General features: G+C 53.8%; 1 protein-coding gene across 5 annotated transcripts in view; it reads left to right on the plus strand.

Annotated features, from left to right (window-relative positions):
* The first annotated feature begins 440 nt into the window (after window positions 1-440).
* The window catches only part of BANP (BTG3 associated nuclear protein), a 74,585-nt gene continuing 50,852 nt past the window's right edge, over window positions 441-24,173 (plus strand). For 2 of the 5 annotated variants that reach the window (XM_015246308.3, XM_006212408.3), the window contains exons 1-2: window positions 441-875; window positions 22,661-22,797. In XM_015246308.3, coding sequence (XP_015101794.1) covers window positions 22,728-22,797 — 70 coding nt within the window. In that variant the 5' untranslated portion in view covers window positions 441-875; window positions 22,661-22,727. Of the gene's footprint in view, window positions 876-21,769; window positions 22,339-22,660; window positions 22,798-24,173 lie in introns of those variants that run through there. The other 3 variants (XM_015246309.3, XM_015246310.3, XM_072946777.1) reach the window with 2 other exon arrangements.

Genomic DNA, 24,173 nt, shown 5'->3' on the forward strand with positions numbered 1-24,173 from the left:
AAAAGCAGGACCAGCAAGCAGGAATAACATTTCTGGGAATGGCCTACAGCTCGGGAATCTCTTCCTATGAGTACCCACAAATGCGCTTTTATGCCATATAAATACAGCGTATCAGATGCATACTACGGTTATATTCACAATAGCCTATATTTGCATATGTACTATCATACGTGACATATAACATTACATCAATTACATACAAAATATATATCACGTACAATTAATATATTTTTCCACGCGCGCGCACTCGAGCCTGTGACGACCGTGGAGACCCCTGCGCAGCCCATTACTCGTGGGAACCCCGCCGCAGCCGGAGCCGTCGGGCGCAGCGGACCCGGGAAACTGAACTACAAGTCCCAGCAACCCAAGCGCGGGCGCGGGCCGGGAGACCCGAGTGCGAAGGGACTACAAGTCCCGGCAGGCTTGGCGCAGGGACCACGAGTCCCAGAATGCACCGCTCGTGGTTCGCGCAGGGCCCTCCGGGATATGTAGTCGGCGGGGGAGCTAATTCCTATTCATTCAGCCGCAGAGAAAATGCAAATTCCTCTAATGGTCCACCGACGCGACTTCTCAGGGGCTAGCGAGAGGCCCTAGCGCACGACGGGGAACTAAGAGGCCGAGGGGCCCAAACTGTGGCGCGGAAGCACGACTCGTGCGCATGCCCGGCGCTCGTCAGCGCCGGCGAAAGCGCGCGCGGGAGGCCTCAAGCAGCAGGCCCCGCCCCCGCGCCCAGGGAGCCTGCGCAGACGGTGCAGGGCGGAGGGCCGCGGGGAGGGACTCGCGGCGCCTGCGCAGAGCGGCGGCTTCTCTCGCGAGGACGGACGCCATTATCGCATCTCCCCGACAAACACCACGAGAATTCCGCAGCCCACACGGTAATTGCAGCTCCCGCAGCCGGTCGCGTCTCCACCTCCCCCTTCCCGCGGGGCGAGAGCGAGAGCGAGAGCGAGATCTCCCTCCTCCCTCCTCCCTCCTCCGGCCGCCGCGCCCGCGCCGCCGCCCCCGCCCCCGGACGCGGGGGACACCGGCCGCCAACGGCCCGCCGCCGGGGCGCCCCGGCCCACATCCCTGTCAGCCGCCGGCCCGCCGCGCCCCCCGGTCCTGCCGCCCCACCCCCGGCCCGTCGGGCCCGCCGGCGCGCGGCGCTGTCCCGGCTCCGGCTCCGGCGCCTGGCGCGGTGCGGGCCTCCCTTCCGGGACGCGGCCCCGCACGAGCGACGAGCGGCGTCCGGCCGGGCGGCGGCCGCGGGGAGGCGGGGGCTGGGCAGCCTCCGAGCCCGGGCTCCGGCCGCCGTGAGGGGCTGGGGTCGCGCGCCCTGGCCTCCGCCGTGCGGGCCCCGCCGCGCCAGCGGCGCCGAGCTGGCGGAGACCCGGCAGGCCCCCGAGGCTGCTGGCGCTCGGACGCTGGCGCCCGGCGCAGGAGCCGGGCCTGCGCTCGGTGGATGCGGCCGGAAGTGCGGAGGCAGAGTGGGCGCGGGTCAGGCCGTGGTCCTGGGTGATGCGGGAGCGGACGGGCCGGTTCTCGTTCGGCTTCTGGCACGGCCCGGGCTCCGTCTCCCCGAGGGGAGAGAGAACGTGGAAACCGCCTGTGGGAGTAACTCTGCGTATTCGGCTCCGTTTCCCCTTTGTCTTGCAATTAAACCAAGTCCCTGTTCCGGGATTCTGTCACCGCGGCTCTAAGTTTTAGAAAACGGCTGCCATTTATGGGTCATGTGCTGGCGGGGGTGGCTGGCACGGCGATCCGGCCAGGTAGAGGCCGTCCCGGCTTACAGACCAGGTGACAGACCCGCGGAGCCAGATCTGAACTCTGTCTAAAGGCCATTCTTAAAAAAAGTTGCACGTGTGTTTAATGTTTTAATAAAGGAATGTCCACAATAAAATGTCACTGAAAAACTTCCAGAGAGAAGCAGCAGTCTCCCTCCCATCTTTCACTTGCTCTCCTCAAAGACCTTGGTGTTCGTCGTGTTTTTAAAAGGAAGTTCTCCGTAGCGCTCAACAATACGCTGGTGCTTTATTTTGTACATTCGTGACTTGCTGTTACCATAGGATGACGTAGCTTTCCACATCATAGCCCACCTCTTCTATCCCTCGATTAGTCTAGTTGGCTCAGATTGTTTATATTATAACTAATCAGACATTACTTCACAGCCAGCTACTACATTTGTCCTCTTAACACAGCTTTTTTTCCCCGCTGTTGTTTGTAATGGGCTTTCTTTTTTTTTTTTGTTCTTTCTGTTCCCATTGGCTCTGGGTTTTAAATTCTCAAAGGTGGTTTGGAATCTTTCCAGCCTTCCCCCTCCCCAGCCCTCTGCCCTCTTTTTCTAACTTGATTGACTGCTCGGACCAGCACAAGTATCATCCTGATATTTTCTTGTATTGTACCTCTGACCTTGTTCAGGACTCACGTTTTAATTTTTAACCTTGACTTTCCTCATTTCAGTGAGAACCTTTTGCCAAGTAGACTTACTCCTTTTGGGTAACTCTTGAGGATCCTCTTTGGTGTTAAGACGTTTTCAGGGTGCCAGAAAAATGTGGAGCCCCATTCTGAACACTCTCTGACTCCGGTGACTTGTCCTTCAGCTCTGGGATGTGGAATTTTCCTGTATCATTTGAGAGCTGGATCTGCTCTGCTTTCAGGTTTCTTTTTGGGAGTTCCTGTTAGATTGATAGTGGACGTCTTGGACTAACCCCTGAATCTCTTGTCTTCATCCTTTTCTTGTGTCGTTTTATTCTTATTTCTGGGAGAGGACTTTAGCTCCCAATTCTATTTTAAATTTTTTATTTCCGCAATCAAAATTTTAATTTCCAAGAGCTTATTCGTTCTGTTCCTTTTTCATAGTAGCTTATTGTTTTATGAATGCATTATCTCCTTGACTCTGAGGATACTGACAAGGGTTCAGTTCTCTTTTGTTCTCTCATTTCGTTTTCTCTAGTGTCGTTTTTTTTTTAAAGATTGGCATCTTGCTTTGTATGGCAAGTCCTCTTCAAATACCAGCGGTTACTGTTGTGTAAGGTAAGAGGGAGCAGGCAGAGAACTCTGAGTCTTTGGGGCTGATTTTGAAAATGTACAGGTTTCCCTTCGAGTGGTTTTTTATTGTGCCAAACGCTAGATGGCGGAGAGATTTTATCTGGTCCTTTCAGCTTAAGGAAGACCCCTCTGATGGGAGGCTGCTCGGCTTGGTCTAGGGAGGGTCCCTGTGCAGCTCTGCTGTGCCGGCACCAGGCTTGCTTGTGCAGGCGCGGCCCTGGCCCTCTGCTGAGCAGCCTGGGTTTGGGGCCTCAGCCCTCCGCGGGCTTGGAGCCCTCCTTTGGTTGTGCCCGCTCCCGGGTGCTCCCTTTTGCTGCTTGCTTTGCCCTCATTAAACCTTCTTGGTCTGCCAGACATGGCACAGTCTCTTGTCTGCTGTCACATAATCTTTCTTGTGGGTTTAATATTCGATATTCAAAGTCATTTTACTGGGATGAGCAGGGACCACCTGTGTGGCCAACTGCTCACTGTGGGCAGGTATTCTAGAACCTGTTTTCATGCCTCTGCTCTCCTGCCTCCCAGTGGCCTCGGTGGATGCCCGCCGTCAGTGGGACGGGTGGCCAGATCACTGTCCCCATGGCCGCCTCCGCCTTGCAGTGTGGGTGGATGGTGTGTGTTCCTGCTGCAGGTTCTCTTGGCTCCGCAGCCTTGGAGGGGTGCCAGGCTCAGCTGGGGAAGGCCAGGCACAGGCAGTGTTATAGCAGAGATCGTGGCTCAGGCTCTTCAGTGGGCTCCTCACTGTGCCAGAGGGCCGGAGTTGAAGGACTGCCCTGGGTGAGCAGTGATCACTGTGCTCAGAGTGTAGTCTTGATGCTCTTTGGTCATTTGTCCTTTGAAAGTTAGGAGCAGTGAGATGCATGAGCTGTGTTTGCTGGGCCTTGCTAGCGAAGCGGTCCATGGTCCCACCGTCTCTGGGCTCCTGAGAGAAATGCAGACTTGGGCCCCCCCCTGAGTGTGGAGTCAGAATCTGCAGCTTTGCAAACTTTTCAAACTTTTCTTTCAAAAGAAGTAGCTGTAGGCTCAAGGAAACGTTGTAAAAATAGTCCAGAGAGCTTCCCTGTTCCCTTCACCCACTTGCCTTAATGCTGGCGTCGCACATGGTCAGTGCCACAGTTCTTTTGACTAACCTCAGACCTGTGGACCTTCATCAGTTTCCACTCATGTCCTTTCCCTGTTCCAGGATCTAATTCAGGATCTCACTCTGCATTTAGTTGTCTCCTGAAGTCTCCCCCAGTCTGTGATATTTACACAGCCCTGAAGTGTCTCTCCCAAAGTTTGTGAATTACAGAGGAAAAGTAGTAACTTCACAGTGGAAAAGCCTGGCAGATACCATCTTAACATCACTGGTACAAAGACATGATGCTGTCACGTACCCCGAAGGGCACATCCAAGGTTAATTGACGAGGAAACCCAAATTGAGGTACATTTGCCAAAATCTTGACTGGTGCGCCTTGGAGGTGTCTCAGGCGTTGAAAGTCAATGAAAGAGAATTTGCATTTTGAAAGACTGCCAGGTGTAGCTTATGCACTTTGCTGAAGAAATACTTCCTCTGCGTGATGGTCTCCAAGGAGATAAGAGAGAAAGAACCACCAGTCCTGTTTCCTGGGCTGGGAAACGGTGCTACAGGCCCAGGTATAGGTGAGTTTGTAAAAGGCTCATTGATAACACCTGTTGCAGTTCACCAGCCTTAGGTTTTCCTTATAACCTTCATCTGCCCTATACAATCTGAAAACTTGAGCTGTAAAATGAAATTTGTTACATGACGAGGCCAGACTCTCACTTTAGCTGTTTCAATCTGGTGAAAATAAGTGTTTTCTCATTTTGAAGAAAAGACTTCTGGGGGAGAACATGTATGGAGGTTTTCAGTGGAATGTCTCAGAAGAAGCTGTAAAAAGCCCTCCCTTGATCAGAGGTAAAGAAAGACCATTCTCTGACTCCACGTGTATCACCATCATAAACACAAAGTCACATAATGATCTGTTCACTGGACATGCTCTAGGTCATTCTGAAATGGTCATTTTTGGCAGGGTGGGGGGGAGGAGGAGTTTTAGGGAATTTGAGAGGGAGTGTAGAGGAGGGGCCAGTACCTGGAGCCCACTTGACTCGCACAGAAGAGTAGAACCCTAGCATCATTGTCAGGGTAGCTTTAGACACACTTAGCCCTTGGGGTTTGTGTAGGTTGTGAAACCAGTTAAAAATGAGAGCTTTAGCAAATTATCTCCTCTTATGCCCTCTGTCTCGCCTTTGGCTCTGTCCACCGCCTGGGCTGTGCCCGGCCCGCCTCCTGGGAGGAGAGGGTGGCTGTCCTCGGTGCTAGAGGCAGGGAGCAGGAGGAGCGCTAGACGTCATGGTCCCGAGTGAGCAGGAGAGGAAGCTGAGCTTGGGTGACCACCAGCAGCCTCCTGTTGCTTGAAACCGCTGGATGTTTCTGAATTGAAATGTGATGGAGACACGAACTTCTCAGGCCACTAGCGGACAGTATACTCAAAGTATTGTGAAGTCATAGGAAATGGATTCCTATTTTGGATGAACTTCTCTGCACCTTTCGCATCCATCTGTAGTCAAGAACTGTCCAGTTTGATTGCTTTGGACCATGTGCCTCCGTGGTGGGTGGCCAGTAAGATTTGCTTTGTCTCTGGAAGGCCCCTCATGCCAGGCAGTGGGGTGGGGTGGTGATGCTGGTGGCGACTGCTGCCCCAGACAAGTCGCCTGTGAGGTCGGATGGCTTATGGCGCCCAAGTGTGGAAGAATAAAATCCACCTGAAGAGGCCAGAGTAGGTGGGGGGTGGGAATAGGTTTTAATGCCATCGCTGCAAAGGCAGATGAGCGGAATGGCTTTCTGTTGGAACTGACTTCGTTTCCTTGTCCGTAGTCATACGTGTTGGCGTTTAGAGTAGCTGAGAGTAGGTGGGGCACTGAAGTGAAAGTGAGTTGGCAGGAAGGGCCCGGGTGGGGATGGATGCCTGGCCAGTGGACGGGGCCGGAGGAGTGTTGCCAGGGAACCTGGGACTGGTGGGAGCGGGGCTTGGCGACTTCGGGCAGGGCCTGTACTGACAGACGTCTCATAATAAAGATTTGCATCCTGTGCTTCAAAGAGTGCTGCTTCTGGTCTCTAGTGACTTTTCCTTTTTCTTCAGGGTGGAAAATCATCAAATAACCTTTGTAAACAAGCAGTGGGTGTGGACAAAGCTGGCAGTGAAAACTCGGTACACGTGCTGCTGGCATTTCCTTGTTGGTGTTGAAGTACGCGTCCCTTGAACGTGGCAAGCATCCCGGGCACCTTAGTCTTAGGAGGCAGAGCAGGGAGGGCTCAGACCACAGTTCCAGCTGTCACCGCCAAGTGCAGCCCTGCAGTCCTGCTGGCAGGTGGATGGCAGGACAGGATCTGTTTGCTGCCACGCTGTCCTCCTGTGAACTCTCGTGGGTGGAGCCAGGGCTGAGTCTTGGGAGGAAGTGCTGCGTTAAGCCGCCTTTTATGCTGGGAACTTCCCTGAAGGTGCCGAGTAATTCACGCCCTCCGCGTTTTTAGACTGAACCTGACAAAGGAGACTGAGGATCCTGTTTGCCGGCCAAGAGTTGGCTGCAGCTGTCAGTAGGCGAACACAGTTTGCAAGTAATTGGCCCTCTGGTTCTGAAATCAAACACTTTATGGATTTTTAAGATTTGTGGGATTCAACTAATTTCACATTTTTTGCAAAGTGAGGGGTTTAATATTTATTATGTCATTTTTAAGTTTGTATGATTTACATTTGCACAGTTCAGATTTGTATAACATGCAGTCATTCTATGTTGGGGAGAAAGGAAGCTGAAGGGGGTGCAGTGAGATGAAAGCAAGTGAATATTGGTTGGGGTCCCCTCCCTGCGTGGGTGTTAATAAAAACATTCAGTTCCACTTGCTTCATGAGTTCTTCTGGGATCATTCAAGAGCTGGGTAAGCCTGCCTCGCCTTTCTGGGATTTCTGCAGATTCACTGTGATCTGAATCAGAAATCGCTCCTTCCAGCAGAGGACAGAGGTGGAGCAGAGCGCACACTTCTCAGGAGGCCAAGATTACTGCTCTTCAATGAACGTACCTGATTTCTTTATCCCACAGTCCCAGGCAGTTTCAAGAGTTTAGAGATGCCACTGATGTTAAACGCTTGGCTCTAGGGCAGGAGTCAACAGACTTCCTGTAAAGGCCTAGAGGAGCAAACGTTTCTGGCTTTGGGGTCTGTCCTGGCCAGTCAGCTCTGCCCTTGGAGGGTGGACGCCAGAATGGGCGTGGCTGTCTTCCAGTAACACTTATCCCTGATGGCTGGATTTGCCCCCACGCCAGAGGCTATGACTCCAGACTACGAGTTTAACACAGTTGGGGCAGGAAGTGGAGACGGGGAGGTCGGTAACTGCACTGGAGTCACAGAGGGCTTCAGCCGCCCCGGCTGTGCTCCTCACTGCTGACTTCCAGCGTCTTGGGCGATCTGCACGGTTTATTTTGGGAAAATCTACATGGAAAGGAAATGTCAGAGGCAGCTCTGCAGAAGTTCAGTTGGCATCAGCAAATCACCTTCAGATGAGGGTGCGTCTGGCCATCCTCACTGCTGTTCTTTGGAAGAAAAGCCTCAGCGTCTCCTTATAGGAATTGGGTTTGGGTATTTTTCGGGTGTAGAAGTTGCAAGACTAGTATAAAGAATTAGGGTGGAGTCTTCTCCCAGGATCTCAGACGCTAATATTTTATTTGCTTTATTTTTTATTTTCTCTGCAACTCTCTGTGTGTGTATATATATTTTTTCTATTTTTTTCCTGAACAATTTAAGATATGATGTCCCTTTATCCTTACTCAGGTGGCTGTTTCCTACAAATAAAAATATTCTCTTATATAACCACAGTACAGTTTTCAAAATTAGGAATTTATCATTGATGCAGCTCTGTTATGTAAGCAACAGATCTGATTCAGACTATGCTAATTATCCCAGTAACGCTCTTTTTTAGCAAAAGAAAAATAGACTCATTTATGAGTTTTGGATATATTTTTCCCCAAGAATATTTGCCCTTACCCACATTATCATAAATTAGGCACCATATGCCTTACGAACTACAAGTTTAGTAACATCAAAAGTCTGCAAATTTATTGTTGACAAAAATCACTCTGAATAACCTTGTCCTTCTGCTGTTCTGTTTGGGAGAGGAATGGGAAGGACTGTTTTGGTAAGGTTAGGAGGCAGGGCTCCTGGTGGTTTTTAACGTCTCCCCAGATCATCGATTGCACGTGTAAATGCAGTGAGAGTGTAACGTGCTAGAATCGTGGGTCAGCGATGAATATGACCTTGCGTGGTGTCATCTGCTAGATTTAGGAAAAGTCACATCATCTGAGGTCACTCTCCAGTGTACATCATCCTATTGGGCGGGGTAAGGGTTGTTTTCTAGGGGCTTTTGCTGTTCAGTGCTGGACCCGTTTTTTTATCAAAGTTCAGTTGGCCCTTGGACAGCGTGGGGGTCAGGGGTGCCGGCCCTCCACGTCGAGAATCTGAGTCTCACTTGTAGTTGGCCCTCTGTGTCTGGCGTCCTCGGAGCCAGCCACCCGCAGGTCGTGCAGTACTGTGGTGGTTACTGTTGGAGGAACTCTGCATGGAAGTGGACCCGTGCAGTTCAAACCTGTGTTGTTCCAGAATCGACTTCAGTCTAAATATTTGCAGTTACTGCATTTAAATTGGTCTAACCGGAAAGTTGGTATTGGACTAAGGTGAAAAAAAACCCCATTTCTGAAAGGCATATAAGTTAATCTGTAAGTCCTGTTTCTTTAGTCAAAATAAATTTTCGTTAGTGTAGCATGTAGATTTCCTTGAATCTTAAAAGTAAGTTTCGTTTGGAAATGGAACAGATCCCCTCCAGACCAGGCTTCTCGGGACTCGACTGTGTGGCCAGGGGTGAGGAGGGAGCTGGGCCTGAGGCCCCAGCTGCCGTGTCCTGGCTGGTTGGCTTTGGGGCAGATGTTCAGGGTTTCCTCCAAGAAAAGGGCAGCCACAGCCCTGCCTCCCGGCTTGGTGTGTGGGGTTCACTGAGCCTCTGTGACGCCCTTGGCACAGCGTCCTTAGTGCATGGGCCTCCTGCACGGCTTGGCCCATTTGCAGCCCAGACTCAGAGTCCTCGTCACATTTCACACAGGCTTCCGGGTGCTTGAGCAGTAGGAGGAAGGCATTCTGGTTTGATTAAGGCATTTGACAATTCCTGCGGCCTCTAAAAGGCTGAAGTACCGTTTCTAGATGCTGCACATGGGCATTCGTTTGCCTGCACCTTCGTCAGTCTTAAGTTTGACCCAGTGGTTCTGGGGTTTCAAGTGCAGTTTCTAACCTCTTGGGTGTTGCTTTCCACGACTAAGTTTTGATTACGTGCTGAGAATTATGATCTTGAGAAAACCGGTGCCAAAACACTGTGTCTAGTACCAGGACGGTGAGCGTGGCTCCTTGGTCCCCGGGATGATGGTATGGGCTGTGTTTGCCACCATGGAGTCATGCAGAGGCCACACGTGTGTGGGTCAGCCAGCATCTGCAGCTCGACCTTGGCGGGCTCCTTGCGCTTTTGTCTCTTCTGCTCTAGGTCACATTCCTTGCTTCTCCCTGGTTATCGGCCCTGCCTCGGGGGGCCGTGCTAGCCTGACATCAGTTGTGAGGGTCAGAAAGCTCTGCTGTGGTCCCTGCACCTGCCGCCTGTCCTCGTTACTTGTTTAATGACTGCTCAGGTTGGGAGTTCATCTTCTAAGTTGCCCAGCGTGGATGACAGTTTCCCTGAACATTTTGACACATGCTAGTTGTGTCTGCTTTCTGTGAAATTTTGAGGTGGAAGAAGAAGATTAGGACACTGGCATCCTTACCCCTGGACAGCTGACCACCCTCCTCCCTGAGCTTTGCAGGATGCGGGGAAAGACGGGAGGGGCAGATGAATGATGGAAGGGTTTCAGTTTCGGGGGTGGGGAGCTGAAGGGTGGAGGTGTGCGCGCCTGCTCTCCAGGCAGAAGGGAGCACGTGGTGCTGGCGACAGTGGGGTTAGTTAGACCTGACACAGTGAGTTACTGTGGGAGGGGCCCTGCTCCCCGCCCCACCCCAGCTCTTCCCTGCTCTCCCTCCGTCTCAGTTCCCGTAATAAATATCCGTGATGCACGTTTCAGATCAGGGAGGTGTTCAGGGCTGGGCCCATCTCTGTGAAATGGGGACACACCTACATCCAGGCTTGTGGAGATTAAGTGTGATGATGCTTGATACCGTGTTTAGGATGCAGTGAACTGCGGCTCCTGTAATCACCATTCTTACCATCAGCTTCACCCGCCAGCTCCTGTGTGTTTTCCTGCTGGTTGATGTATGTGGTGCTGACTTAACCATAGACATTTGCACGTAGTCAGAATTTTGTCTGTGATAAACTTGCATCACAGAATCTTTACATTTTCAAACTGGCCAGGAGCTTAGAGGTGTTTTAAATAGTACAACTTGCTAATTAACACTTGGCCACCGTTGTAAAGTGTACACTTGTTCTAAACGCAAAAGCCCGTGGTAACTGTGTGTCCTCGTGAGGGCTCCTCCGGGCCGAGCTCCGCGGGGCCGACGCGCCGTCACCGCTGATCCCAGTAGGTTGAAGGCAGCCTCTTGTTCTCACAGGGGAGTGACTTTTCTCCTGCACTTTTTACTGTAAATTGTGGTAGATTCTGTTACTCTGTGCTGTTGTAATTTTGGCAGATTATTTGTCGTTCCGTGATATTTTATTGAGAATTTTAAATTCTAGTAGATAGTTTTAGACAATTTGTAGTGTTGAGTTTGAATTCTCATAATCCTAGGGCCAGCATTTCTTACATGAACATATGTCAGTGGGAAAATGACTTTAAAATTTTTAAATTTTACCTTTAGTTCAGTATCTGAGTATGTTGTATCATGCCTCTTTGAAACACAGCTTTTTTCTGTAGCGGTGAAAAAAATTTACCTCTGTCATCTAATTCATCTTCACGTCTCTGAATGTTTTCCATTTTACCTGTAAAAAACAGAGGAACAAGAGAAGTGAGAGTGTAGAAGAGAGCATCCCCTGAGTCTCCAAATGTTTAATTTTTATTTGACTTTTTTTTTGAAGTGAAAAAATGATTTGAACCAACATCTCCACTATCCCTGTGGCTGGGTGACTCGAAGCCCTGGTTCAGGAGTGTCTGTGCTTGCGGAGCGTGTGAACCTCAAGGTCGCTCCTTTGTGGGCTTGGCCAGCGTTGTGGGCGGCTCTCGTGTGCCCAGCAGGGCGCTTGCTGTGGTGATGATTCCATGCACAGGGTGAGGGTTCTTACACTAGAGTGCAGCCCCAGAGCAGCCCCAGCCAATGTGCAGACAGCTGGCTGTGGCTGTGTTCCAATAAGACTTTATTTGTGAACACTGAAATTTGAGTTTCGTGTAATTTCAAATCAGGACAAATTGTTCCTCTTTCGATCTGGTTCCCAGGCTGTGCGGGTAGGGGGCCGGATTTGGCCCATGACCCTTGGCCTAGAAGGCATTTGTGGAGTAAGTGAATAAAATGAGGTAACACATGGGCAGCAGGGTGGAGCTGAACTGGGTAGAGTCAAAATGTGATGCCGTGGGTGATCCTTCTGGAAGGATCAGTCTGGAACTTACCCGCAGCGTGGATGAAAGGAGATTGGCCTCCCGCCTCCCCATGTGTGGGGGACAGATGGGTGAACTCCACCCGAGAGTGTGTCACAGAGAGATGACGCCTGCTGTCAGGGGCTGGGGGCAGGGCTGTGGATGACACACAGCCCCGGAGCAGGGGGAGGGAGGAAGGAGGAGTAGGGGGGAAGCTGGTTGGAATCAGCAGGCAGGCGGGACCCCCTTGGTCTGGTGAGGGCTGGATGCTGGGGTAGCAGCGGAGAGCTAAGAGGAGAGTTGCAGGGTCTTTCTCAGAGGGGCTGGGGCTTGGTGGGAGCTCCTTGAGCGATCTGGGGAAGAAAGGCAGCAGGGACTCGAGCAGAGGCTTCTGGAGTGGGAATGGGCTTCACTGTCAGGTGGCCATAGTGTGGGAAATACTGGACCAGAGAAAGCATGGGTGAGGGGTTCAGGCAGCAGATGGAGACTTGGGGGCATGGGTGTCACTCCCTCTAATGGGAGTGCGTGCCGGCCCTGCGCCCCTGGGAAGTGTGCTTCCGTGGACGCTGCCTACCCGGGCGCTGCGTGGAGGAGCCCAGCTCTGGTGGGGCCAGGGGTGAAGGCAGAGCTTTCAAAGGAGAGCACGGCCCTGGGTAGGGGAGGAAGGCCCGAGGGGCTGCGCGAGAGGCATCGTGGAAGGGAAAGCTGGCTCCTGTCTGGCCCCGGGGAAGTGGCCAGTGTGATGAGTTTGGAAACCGGAGTTCTGTGGCGCTCTGAAGGGTGTGGGAGGAGATGGTGTTCCGGGGGGCATGGGGAGGCTTCCAGGTGTGCTGCAGGGGTTTGGCTTGTGGAGGGGCGGCGGCTGGTGGGCAGCGTGTACTCTGTGTGACAAACAGGAGGTATGTGGAGACCACTTGTGCTGTTTTGGAGCTGGCAGTTTGCCTCGAGCACGGACCGCTCTGCAGTTGCTTGAGTTGCTAGCTAGCTGCTTTTTCATGGACCACCGTAAAGGAGTGACTGACGAAGTACCAGTATTTCTTCCTCAGTGGACAGAGTTAGCCGGTCGCTTCACGGAAGTCAGCTGACACTACTGCCAGTGGTTGAGTGTGAACTTCCGAATGAAACTGGAAGTTCAGGAAGCGGGTATCTGCCCCCGGGCCTGGCAGCTTCCTGACGCCTCAGGCTTTCTCTGACGAGACCAGTGCTGGCGTTGCGAGTCCAGATGGTTCTGCTCTGCGCGACGGGCTGGTGCGCTGGGAGACGAGCTTTCGGGGCAGGACGAGTGACTGTCCGGAGAGCCAGCCGACCAGGAGATGGGGGCTGGAGTCCCGGAGTGCTGTCTTCCCCAAGTCAGAGCTCAGGTCCCCTTTACCTAAAAGGAGGGGCGTCGCTGGCTGTTGCAGACCTGCTGGTGTTGGAATCCTCCGTCCTTGCACCGGTCCCCGTAGGTCAGGTCAGGATATTCCTGGAAACCTCCAGCAAGAGGAAGGGTTTTCTCTGTTCTGCAGCTGTTTATCTCTGTGTGGATGGGAAGGTGTTCTCCCCTTAAAGGTCTGCGCCCTGAGATCGGGCTCTCCTGGGTATTTCAGGCCCCAGGCAGCACTCCTTTACAAAAGGTGCAGAGCCAGCAAGACCAAGCCCAGGAAACAGAGCCCAGGGTTGGAGCCAAAGGGGCAGACCCGACATGGGGTATGTAGTAGAGGCGATGCGCTAGATAAACTAATAGGCCTTGGAAAGGTCTGCACATCTCGCTGAGCCAGCGTTCCCCAGATGACCACGTCAGACCTGCACAGAAGGTCCGTTTAAAGTGCGACACAGACCGAAGGACTGTAGAGTGAAAGCGCGCGGGAGGCTCACCAATGGGGTTCTAGGTGCCACGGTGCGGCCCACCCTGGGGAGAGGGGAGCTGCTGCTGAGCTGTGGCGCCCTGTTGCAGTGTGCCGGGCTGGGCGTGGCGGCGGCAGACGGGAGAGCCCTGCTGCTGCCCGTGAGACTGACGGGAAGGCGCTTGTCGGGCGCAGAGCCGTGCCTCCCTCCTCGCCGTTGTTTTGGAATCTGTAGTTATTTTTCGTAAAGAAAAAGCTTTGTATGTTAATATGTAATGTAGTGCCTGTCGTGGTTTTTAAGTGAATAAAGAAGTATTCACACACTTTCTGCCCTGATTTCAGAGACGTTGACTGTTGGCAGATGCCCGGGCACGAGCCCGAGCTCGTGCACTTGCACGTGGTGAGGGGGGCTGGGACGGCAGCTCCGTCCCGCTGCCTCTCCCTGCTGCACGGGCATGTGTATTTGAGGAGGGGGGAATATTTTGGAAGACGTGAATAAAAGTGGCCAATTTAATCCAACATGTTACCCGTAGGGGGAGGGGCCTGCCATCTGAGGCTGGGTTGGCCCTCTTCTAATTTCAAACATAAGCATTTTTAGGGAAGAAACAGTGTGGCCTGAGCTTCCCTAAGAACCAGTGCTTCTTGCTGTTTCCTGGTTTACCCGGTGCCTGACTGGTCGTTTATGGCCACGTTCCCCCCACCCCCGCCCCACGCTGACTGGGAGGCCCTGTGAGCTGAGTCGTTTCCACGTGTCTCAGTTTAAGAAAGATTGATTTCTTTGCTCACATCATACTGGCTTTTAATTATTTTATTACTGCATTTCTACCCAAAAGGATCTGAGCAAATGGAACGACCTTAGTTTCCTTGGAGGTGCTGTCTTTCTGGAGGTGCAGGTTTTCACCTGGCACCACTTGGCCACCTCCCGGCGGGGGTGGAGACTGCTCTGAGTTCTACGGCCTGTGGACTTGGCCTTCCTGCTCAGGCGGCCCTCGACCCTCCGACTGGTCGGTGCCAGGGGCAGGGGCGCGTCGGGGTCGGGATCTGGGGGGCGGGGACTGCGGCCCTTCAGACCAGTCACTGTGTGCAGATGTGACGGTGGGGAGATCGTTCCAGCAGGGCTGAGTCGGGTCACTGCCCGGGAGTCCACCCGCGGCTCTGTGCTGCCTCCCGCCTCCCGCCTCCTGGGGAATTGCCTTGGCCAAGCCAGGCTCAGCATGGGCGCTTTGTTCAAGGGCTGGTGGAGGAAACAGCTCCGTGAAGTGTGCTTGCCCCAAGAAGACGGACGGAAGGAAACCCCACGTTGTGCTGTCCCTAATGAGATGACCCATGTGACGGCGCCCAGTGCAGCTCGGGGCTTTGCTTGGTGATTCTTTCTTGCTGCCTTTCTTCACGTTACGAGTGTTGGTGGCCTGTACCATTTGCATTTCTCACCCTTACTGCTGACGCTCAGCTGTGTGCTCCTTACAGTGGCTTTTCTCTTTTACAGGTTTAATGGGTTTGTGGTTTTATTTTATGGGTGTCCAAAATATTTAAAAAGCAGCAAAATGAAAAGTAAAGTGCAGTTCTGTGTTTCCACTGACGAACACCTACTTGCGTCCGCTGCTGACGACCCACCAGCAGCTCGTGTTTTCAGCCTTAAGCCCAGTGCATCGCTTGCATGCAGTTCACAGCCAGTAACGAGGCAGGTTTGTGCCTTCATCACGGTGCAGTCCTTGTGAAATCAGTAGACACAGAGCGCTCCGCAGGCCCCAGTGCTCACAGCCTGCCCTGCGTCGGGGGTGCCTCCCGCGGGCTCGCCCACGTGCACGTGCGTCGTGTGCCAGGCCCCGCGCCGGGCAGGGAGCAAGGTGGGGACAGCTCTGCCCAGTGGAGCTTGTCTGCCGGCAGGGAGCCTGACGCTGAGCGGGAGCTGTGAGTTAGACGCGCCGGCTTTGCGGTAAAGCAGGAGAGGGCAGCAGGGGGCAGGTGCTGGTGTGGGTGGGAGTGGGTGGAGTTCAGGGGCTCTGGAGATGGTGGGGCAGAGGCAGTGGGGGGGCGGGGGCAGGCGGACATCAGAGGGTAGAGGCTGAGCTGGTGCGGAGAGCACCTGGCAGGCACTGGGGAGCTGGGCGAGTGCCTCAAGTGGGCAGGAAACCCCTCCTGGGCCTCGAGCCGACAGGGACACCAGAGTGGGCTTTAACGCTGTCCCCGCAGCCTTTAAACTAGGCATCGGCGATCAGTCTGGGGCAAAGGCAGAGCATGGAGACCCAGGTGGGGCCAGCGCATGGATCCAGAGTGAGTGTAGCAAGAGCTGCTGCCCGTAGGCTGGACGGGAGAGAGGAGCCCCAGCCGGAAGGTTCTGGCCCAAGTACCTGAGCACCTGAGGTGGGGTGTCCGGGGGTGCAGGCCGGCTGTGGAGCTGGACGCTTCCATGTGGGCATGGTCACATTGAGACAAGACACCCAGGGCAGGGGGCCCGGAGCCCATTTGTCCCACGGATCTGGAGTTCCCGGGAGGGATCGGAGGTAAAGGCAGTCAGCAGGCAGATGGTCTTTAAGAGCGAATGAGAAGGGGTCCAGCGCAAGGCCAGGGCAGTCCCTGTTGGGGGGATGGCGTGAACCTCCAGAGGTGGGTGACGCCAGGGCAGTGGAGTTAGGCCCTGGAGGTGCGGGGGCAGGGCAGTGTGCAGAGGTGGCCTCATCCCGGTGGAGACACCTGGCCCACCTGGCCGGGGGCAGTCTTGTGGCGGGAAGTGGGGTGTGATTGGGCTGGGTGCTGGAGGGAATGTGAGGAGGGGGGACAGCACCAGGGGAGGGAGGGAGGAGCTGCGGGACGTCCCCGGGGTGCCCTGGGGCCTGGTGTTGGGGGCCTGAGGGGAGCTGCTGGGGTGGAGGCCGCTGACCACAAGAGGAGGTAGGGCTGGAGTGTTGGGGGAGGAGGGGCTGAGCCAGTGGTCCAGGGGACCAGCGGCCACAGGGCAGGGAGGGGCGTTGAAGAAGGCTGCCTCGTTTTTGTCGAGACTTGACGTAGCTGGCCTCCTCCGTGTCCCTGCTGCTGGTTCAGAAAGTTTCACAGGTGACAGGTAATTAACGTGCTTACAGAAAACTCAGCAATCCAGCGGATAACGGACGGAGGTTGGCTTGTGTTGTCGGTCCTCCTTCCTGCGGGGTCCCCTTGGTTCAGGATGCACCATGGCAGACGGTCCTCTGCGCGTTTACACACAGACACGTGGCCGCATGCATACACAGTTCTCCCTTTGTATTCCTTCCTATTAGTCTTACGTTCGGGGACATTTCCCTTTTGGTTCGTGTCATCAAGCCAGTCTGGTTCACGTGTGTGATGGTGGTGTTTCTGTCTGGCGGTGCTGTCACCAACTTCCCATCCCCAGAGACCGAGCACGCCCTTGCTGGTTTGGGTTGGGGGACTCCTGTTCCCCGTGCACCCTGGAAGGCGCGCTCCTCACGAGCCACTGGAGACGTTATTGAACATGAATCATTACAGTCCAGCTGCTTTATGATGCTAAGACTGGACCGTCTCCAGGACTTCTGAGAAATGGCAAATTTAATTTGCCAAAATGGCAACCACATGCATCGGTCTGTTCCAGTTTCTTGGGCCTGTTGCCCTAGCTTCTTCTATTCAAACCTTCACTGTTAGCAGAATTTTAAATGACTCTATCCTGGCAGTAGAATCACGCTGAGTGAACAGCTCGGGTATGTGTGGTGTCCTCATGTGGAAGAGGGTAGGGTTCAGGACTTCATGGTGAGCTCGGAGTGTTTTCTTAAGCCACTCGCAGAGCTTCTAGAAACCAGGAAATAGCTTGACTGGGCACTTGAAAACTTTCCACTGGCTTGTTGTGAGAGACGTGTGTGTGACCTGGGACCTGGGACCTGCGGACCCAGGGCCATCATGGACGGGCCTCAGGGCATGTCCCATGGGCCTGGCAGCACCCCGCAGATAACAGGACCCGTTGTGTGTAAAGCAGGCCGATGGTGTTTTCCTTTGGCTTAGCAAGTCGGAGGCGGGCAGTCTGGGGATGTGCGGAGCCCCATAGCCAGCCGTGAGGGCCCCGGGCTGCTTCCTTGTCCTAGCCCCTCTGTCCATCCTCTTCCCTGGAGGCCGGCACAGGAGGGCCGGGAAGAGCAAGTGCCCGGAGCTGCCCGCGTCGCGTCTGTGCTCACGCCCCATTGGCTAGTGAACCGGTCACAGGGTGGCAGCTGCAGGAGAGGCAGGCTGGTGGCCACGTGCCCTGGGCCTCAGGGCAGCAGGTACTGAGGTGGCCAGCCAGCAGTCTCTGGTGATTATGAAGTCTGAAGCTTGGCAGAATTTTGTCTGTCTGTGCTTTTTTTCCTGGGAAAATAACTGTAATTTTAAAAAGAATTAGGTTCTGAAGGCAGTGTGTGACCCTACGACGCTTTAAATCCATCAGTTCGAAGACAGGTTGGGCGTGGTGTCATCTGACTGAGGACCACCGCCTTCGCTATGCAGTTCAGTGTTTCCCTTAATAGTCTTTGCTTTGGTTTTTAGTTTGGAAAAAAGATCAAGTTTTTGGCATGAGTGGCTTTGATTTTCATACTGACCATGGTTAATCTGCTTAGAGGTCATGCTCAGAGGATGCACACTGAGTGTGGCCCCCTCTAGGCCGGGCGGGCCCTCCTCCCTCTGTGTTCACATGGGTCCCGCCAGCCCCCGAGTCCTGGCGCCGTTGCAGAAGCTGACCTGGCCCCAGGGCTCGGAGCGGAGTCCTGTACCTGAGGGAGTTTGGGATTGAGAATTTCCCCTCAGTTTATGCCTAAATATTTAGTTGTCTGACTGTTTTTAAATAGTGTGGTTTTTTTTTCGAAGAGGTGATACACACATGTGATAAAAAATACAAATACAGTTTCCCTTCATCCTTATGTCCCAGGGATAGTCTGTACACATGTAGCATATTTCTTTAAAAAAAAAGTGCTCTGAACATGTCCTGCCCCATTTATGTCCACGTGGTGCTGCGTCTCAGGAACTGTCCTGCGGGGAGCTCGGCCCGCGCTCTTGGGCCGTTGTTGGTCTCCTGTCCTGCTGCACCAGACTTGGTTCTTTAAACATTTAGGTTGCATCCATTCTTTGCTGCTGACAGCAGTGCCAGTGGTTTTTAGATCTTTGCACAAACAGGTGACTCTGTGCCGGGAGGGCTCCTCGGAGGGCAGCAGCAGGTCCATGCCTGTTGCCTGTTGCTCTTCAGCGTTAAGCTCCTGCCAAAAGTGCAGGGAGCTGCCCCGTCCTCACTCTCTTCCCGCCTGTCACGCCAAGCGTCTTGCTGAAATTTGCATTTAAAGAATTCCGTGACAGGTTGAGTCTCCTCATGTTTAAAAGCTTTCAAAGCTTTGTGACTTCTTCCCCCTATGAATTCACGCTCATTTCCTGTGCTCGTTTTTTAGTTAGGTTTATTAGTCTTTTTTCTGTTCCTGTGAGAGAAGGAAATGAGCTCTTTGGTGAATGTGTAGCAAGTATTTTCCAGTTGGTTTGAATTTTGCCTTAAGAACTCTTTTTACTTAGTGTAACACAAACAGAGAGAATTGTAGTTTTGCTTGTTTGTGGTGGTGGTTGCCGAAGTCCCCCTTGATGCATGGTCACCCCCTTCTGATGCCCCCCCAACACCCGCATGTAATTTATGTGTTGAGTAAATGGGTTCCCTTGACTGTAGACTTTCCGCTAGTCTGGATTTTGATTTTTCTATGTGCATTTCAGGACGTCTCCCGACCCCTGTATTTCTTGAAAGTCAACAGTATTAGAATTCTGGGGACTTGATGGTCTGTGGTGTTTCTGTTTGCCGGTGTGTGTTGGGGTGGCACGCTGGCCTTGGGCAGTGTTAGATGGGGCAGCACGTTTGGTTCTGTTCTGGTTGGAGTGTTGAATGGCAGGACAAATGCTCGATTTTCTTTTTAATACCCCTTTTAAAAAATTAAAGACGGTTCCCTGGCACCCTCTAAGGGTGGTTTTTTTTGGAAAGCGTCGTGAACTCATGAGCTTGAAAATACTTGTTTCAGTCCATTGGCCTCGTTACCCTTGCTGGCGGGCACTGTGCTCATCTTTGGCCGGGAGGGCCGTCTTGGAGCTGGCCCCTGAGCCCTTGTGAGACAAGCCTGATGTCTTTGGTCGCTTCCTCCCACCTGGCATGACAAGGTGTTCCAGGTTTCTCCTGCGTAGTCCTTGCCTCCGACCTGGAATCAGCCGTTTCTCCAGGAGGCCCTGATGGTGTTGCTGAGAGCCGGGCCCCAGCTCCACGGCCTGGGCAGTAAGGGTGCGGGGCTGCTGGGTTCGCACACCGTTCCTCCCTCCAACTCAGACACACAGTTGAAATCCACGCCCAACGACCTCTCCTGCCTGCGCTCGGGTCTGCCTGTCCTTGTCCCGCTTCTCAAGGACACCAGGAATGCATTCCAACACCACCACTCAGTGTGGTTACTGCAAACTGGTAACGTTTGTTTTGTGTGTGTTCACCCAGTTCTTCTCCCCATTTTTAAGCAGGTAAATTGTGTCTCCGTGATCAGATCATGTAGCCATTGCAAACTGGACCTTCTCATTTGGTCTCAGTCCTGCACGTGAATGCAGACTGCTCACCACTAACCAGTTAGTGTGTTGTCTCCTCCAGTGGTTCTGCTTTTCTGAGTCTTGTTTTCCAGTGGTTTCTTCAGGAAGCGTTTGTGGGAACACTGTTCTCTGAGGGCTGTGTGTTGGTACAAGTTGCTGCCTCTGTCCTGGAAGCTCACTTCGTCTGGGCACTAAGGCTCACGCTGCTTCCCTTGAGTGTCTTGTGTGTGCTGACCCCTCTTCTGCTGTAGTTTGACGATCTGCCCCCCCGCCCCCATTTTAAGTCACCGGGTACTTTTGTCTAGATGTCTCAAATTGTTTTTCTTTCTTCTTTAAACAGTGTTTTTTATTAGACTGTGTCTTAGTATTGGTTGTTCTGCTGCCCACCCCCCGCCAGATTTGTGGTGTCTTTTTCGTGGCAGCTTCAAGGGTTTCTACACCCCCTCCCCGCCTTGGCTTCGGAAGCGTTTTCTTGGATGTGACGTCACCCCCGCGTCTCACCGTGTGACTTGGTTTCCTTTCGTCAGGCCCTGCTGAACAGATGTCGGGCCCTCTGCCTGTCAGTGTGCTCCTTTCTTGAAATCTTTTCTTTCATTTCTTTTTCATTCTTAATTGTTTCCTCCTTTCTTCCCTTTGTTTTTCTTCAGGCTTAAGTGTGTTTATTTGCTCTTGGATTCCTGCCAGTTTAGCCTTCATTTCCAGAATTGCTTCGCCTTTGTTTCCAGTCTTTTCTGAGTTCTGTCCCCTCACTTCTGAGTGTCTTCAGTGCTGGCTCATGGTTAGTGGTGTGCTGTGTCATTTCTTTCCTGCGTTTTAGTGTGTTCTGAGCTACTAGGGCAGCAGTTTCGTCTCTTGGAGGGACATGTCTCCCTAGCGTGCTTTCCCCGACTGCAGTCATGCCGCTTTGCTTCTGTTTGCTTTTAAAATACATTATCTCTGCATGAGGTTTGACCTCAGTATTTTCTGTCAGTGCATTTTCTCTGGAATTCACTTTCCAGAACATTTGGAAGGGAAGCTTGATTTGGAATAGCTCTAATTTCCGTGTTCTTGAGCTCTATTTTCTGTTGTTTGGGGGAAGTTATAAAGAACGCGGCCGCTGTTTTCTGCACTCTCCCGGCTGTTTGCCTTCCCTGCCACACTGTCTTCTAGGCTGGTCCCTTTTCAGTGTGTGTGGCCCCGGAGGGTGCCCAGGCCTGTGGCCCCTGCAGGCGGCCCCACGTCTGTCTGCCCTTGGGTTGCTACAGCCTCATCCTCCTGTTGACCTGCGGCTTTTCCGCCTCGCTTCCTCCCGGAGCCCCTCATGGCTGGCAGTGTGCTGCCTGCGTGCTGGCGTGTCAGGTTCTTGCGGAGTCCTGACCGCACCACCTGTTACCCGTCACCCGGTTGTGCTGCCCTGGTTGTCCCGTGTGTTCCTGCAGGGACATTTGGGAGGGTCACAGCCCTGCCACCACCATCCCTCCCTACTGGGACTTTTTAAAGGGTTGGGCGGCAGGACCTCCGAGATCCCAGGTCCCGCACTGTCTGCCATCAGCGGCTGCTCTGGCAGGGGCAGGCGTGCTTTCTGCTTCCCTTGGGCTCGCGTGAGGTGTGCAGGTGAGAGTGACACGCCTCGGCCGTTTGGCGGGTGGCACCCGTGACCGTGTCTGTGAGCGAGTGCCGCATGTGCACGAAGGGTTAAGACGGTAGCTTGGCTCCCCTTCCTGCAGATGGTCGTCCCCCAGAAACTCCTCCCAGAAGCTTGGGAGCTGCTCCGTTTGAGCTGTAGAATTTACATCTGGACGAGGGGCTTAAAGGATTTAAGAACATGTGTGGAACCCGCGGATTTAACTTTACGTCTGGTGGAATTTATCCGTTCAAAGGAGCTGTCAGTAGACTCCTGTTTGAAACTAGATGATCTGAAAATCCTAATTCAGCTGCCCCTGCCCAGGGGGCGTGCCTTGAGACCGTAGGCTTGGTGCCTGGCGAGCACCCCAGGGAACCCGTAGTCGTAGGGGCGGGAGGAGACAGATAAGTCGCGTCACAAATACTTAGCTGTCGATAATTAAAATACAGTGTGTAGGGTGCTAAAAGTATCACGGGGCAGCGATTCCTGGTTCCTCCAGGCCCCCTGCTTTCAGGTGCTGGGTTTAGACTCCTGGTTGATAGATCATATTGGGGGTGCCGTGGCCTCGTTTCTGTTTCGGAAAAGACGGTCCCTTTTGGCCTAATCAGAGCATTTCAGGGGTGGGAAGAAGGTGACGGACTCTGGTACAGACGTGGGCCGTCTCCGGGCAGCAGGGCTGGGCCCGAGGGGAGGGCCAGGGTGCGGAGCTGAGCCGAGCTGGGGCCTGCGAGAGGTCGTCTGGGTGACACTCGGGAGGTGTGTTTGCAGCGGCGTCCGGGGGGTGGTGTGTGGGCAGGAGCTGAGGGCCCGTAGGGGTGGGGCAGGTTCCGTGGGCAGAAAGGGGACCATTGGGGACGGTTGGCTTGGGGGTGATGCGTTCAAGCTGCCTTAGGAGGGCGACGTTGGAGGGGTGCGGGGATGGGTTGGGAAGGTGGGGCTAGTCCGGGGGGGAGACTGAGGCCGTCGGTCAGTTTTCACAGGATACTGACCTCTGGGTGGTCTGGGGCAAGGAGAGCCCTCCTGGGTGTGGTGGCGAGCCGCTGATGTCCCCGACTCTGTCTCTGCTTTTGCTTTTAAGTGACAGGGGCCCGGTCCCGCGTGAGTTTGATTCCTGCGCCTCGCCCGGCCTCGCGCCGCCGTTCTGGATGATGTCAGAACAGGACCTGGCGGACGTGGTGCAGATCGCCGTGGAGGAGCTGAGCCCCGATCACCCAGGTAGGCAGCTGTGGGCGCCAGGGAGCCAGCACTCTCCCTTTCCGGGACGGTCCAGAAGAGCGTCTGGAAGCTGTCTTTCCCTTCAGTAAAGCAAGAGAAAAAGCGTCGTGTGTTCCATGTGAAAAATCCCAGTCAGAGGGGGTGTGCTCACTGCCGGCCCCACGCCCAGCCCGGTGGTCGCCTCCCGCACCCTGTCTGCCCCTCCTCCCCGCGCGCCTTCCAGCCCCCGCTCCCTGCGCCTGCCCACCTGGGCCCGCGACAGCACACGGGGGCCCCCAGCTGCCTTCTCCGGTGCCCCACTCCCGCCCGCTGCCGGCGCATCGGGGAGCCTTGGGCTCTTGTGCGTGGGCTGCTCTGTGTCTGGACACCTGTGGGGTCTTCATTCCCAGGTGTTCCCTCGCCCCCCTTCCCTGCCAACACCAGTCACGTTGTTCACACTGTATTTCTTTCACGTACACCCTGCAGTGAAGCCCCTTGCCCGTGTGTCATGGGAAATATTTGTCGGGTGAGTTCCCAGAAGCAGGACGGCTGAGCATGTTGAGAGTTCTGATAAGACACTGACCGATGTCCCAGAAACGCTCTGTTTGTGTATTCTGTGAGGTGGCTTTTCCTACACTCTTGCTGAGGCTGAGAATTTTCCTTAATGACATTAAGGCTCACATCTGCTTGGGAACCTCAGCTAAATATTCAAGATGACGCTTTGTGAGGGACCCATGAACTTCAGGAACGTCATCTATGAAACAACTTTGTCAACACTTTTATTTTATAAAAAGATTTCCTAATGAGAGTTCTCCTCCTTCTCCCCATAAAGCTTTACGTGTTTTGTATGTCTGTTAAGTTGGAAGTGACAGGTGACCACAACTAAGGCACAGAGCGTTTTGGTTGCCTGGCTATTCTTTCTGGAATAGTAGAATTAAAATGCTGATGTTTTTTTCCAACAAAGAAAAGAGAATTTTCAGAAATCTCATAAGAAAATACGTCTGTCTTGTGTGACGTGTTTGACGTGCTTACTGGAAGGCTTCACCGTGGAGTCCGCTGTGGTGTGCGGGGTGAGGAAGCAGCGCCGTGGCCCCGGGACGGCCCAGCAGCCCCGGAGCTGCGGGCGCCTTTCCCAGCGCTGCTCTGCAGGCAGTTTTCCTCCTTATTTCGCTTTGATTTGTTTATGAGCAGCACTGTCACCTGATAACTGCAGGATCAAGAGCCTGCCAGACCCTTGAGCAAAGTCAGGGCGTCCGGCTGTGGCTGTGGCTTTTCAGCACCCCGGGTTCTCTGTAAAAGTGAACCGGTTTGTTCAGAGCGGGGACTTGACGCCTTGACCTCAGTCAGCACCGCACCTCAGACACCAGGGAGCCGGAAGTCCAAGGCCACAGCGCTGC

Source organism: Vicugna pacos, chromosome 21, assembly GCF_048564905.1.
Source record: "Vicugna pacos chromosome 21, VicPac4, whole genome shotgun sequence".
NCBI classification, from domain to species: domain Eukaryota; kingdom Metazoa; phylum Chordata; class Mammalia; order Artiodactyla; family Camelidae; genus Vicugna; species Vicugna pacos.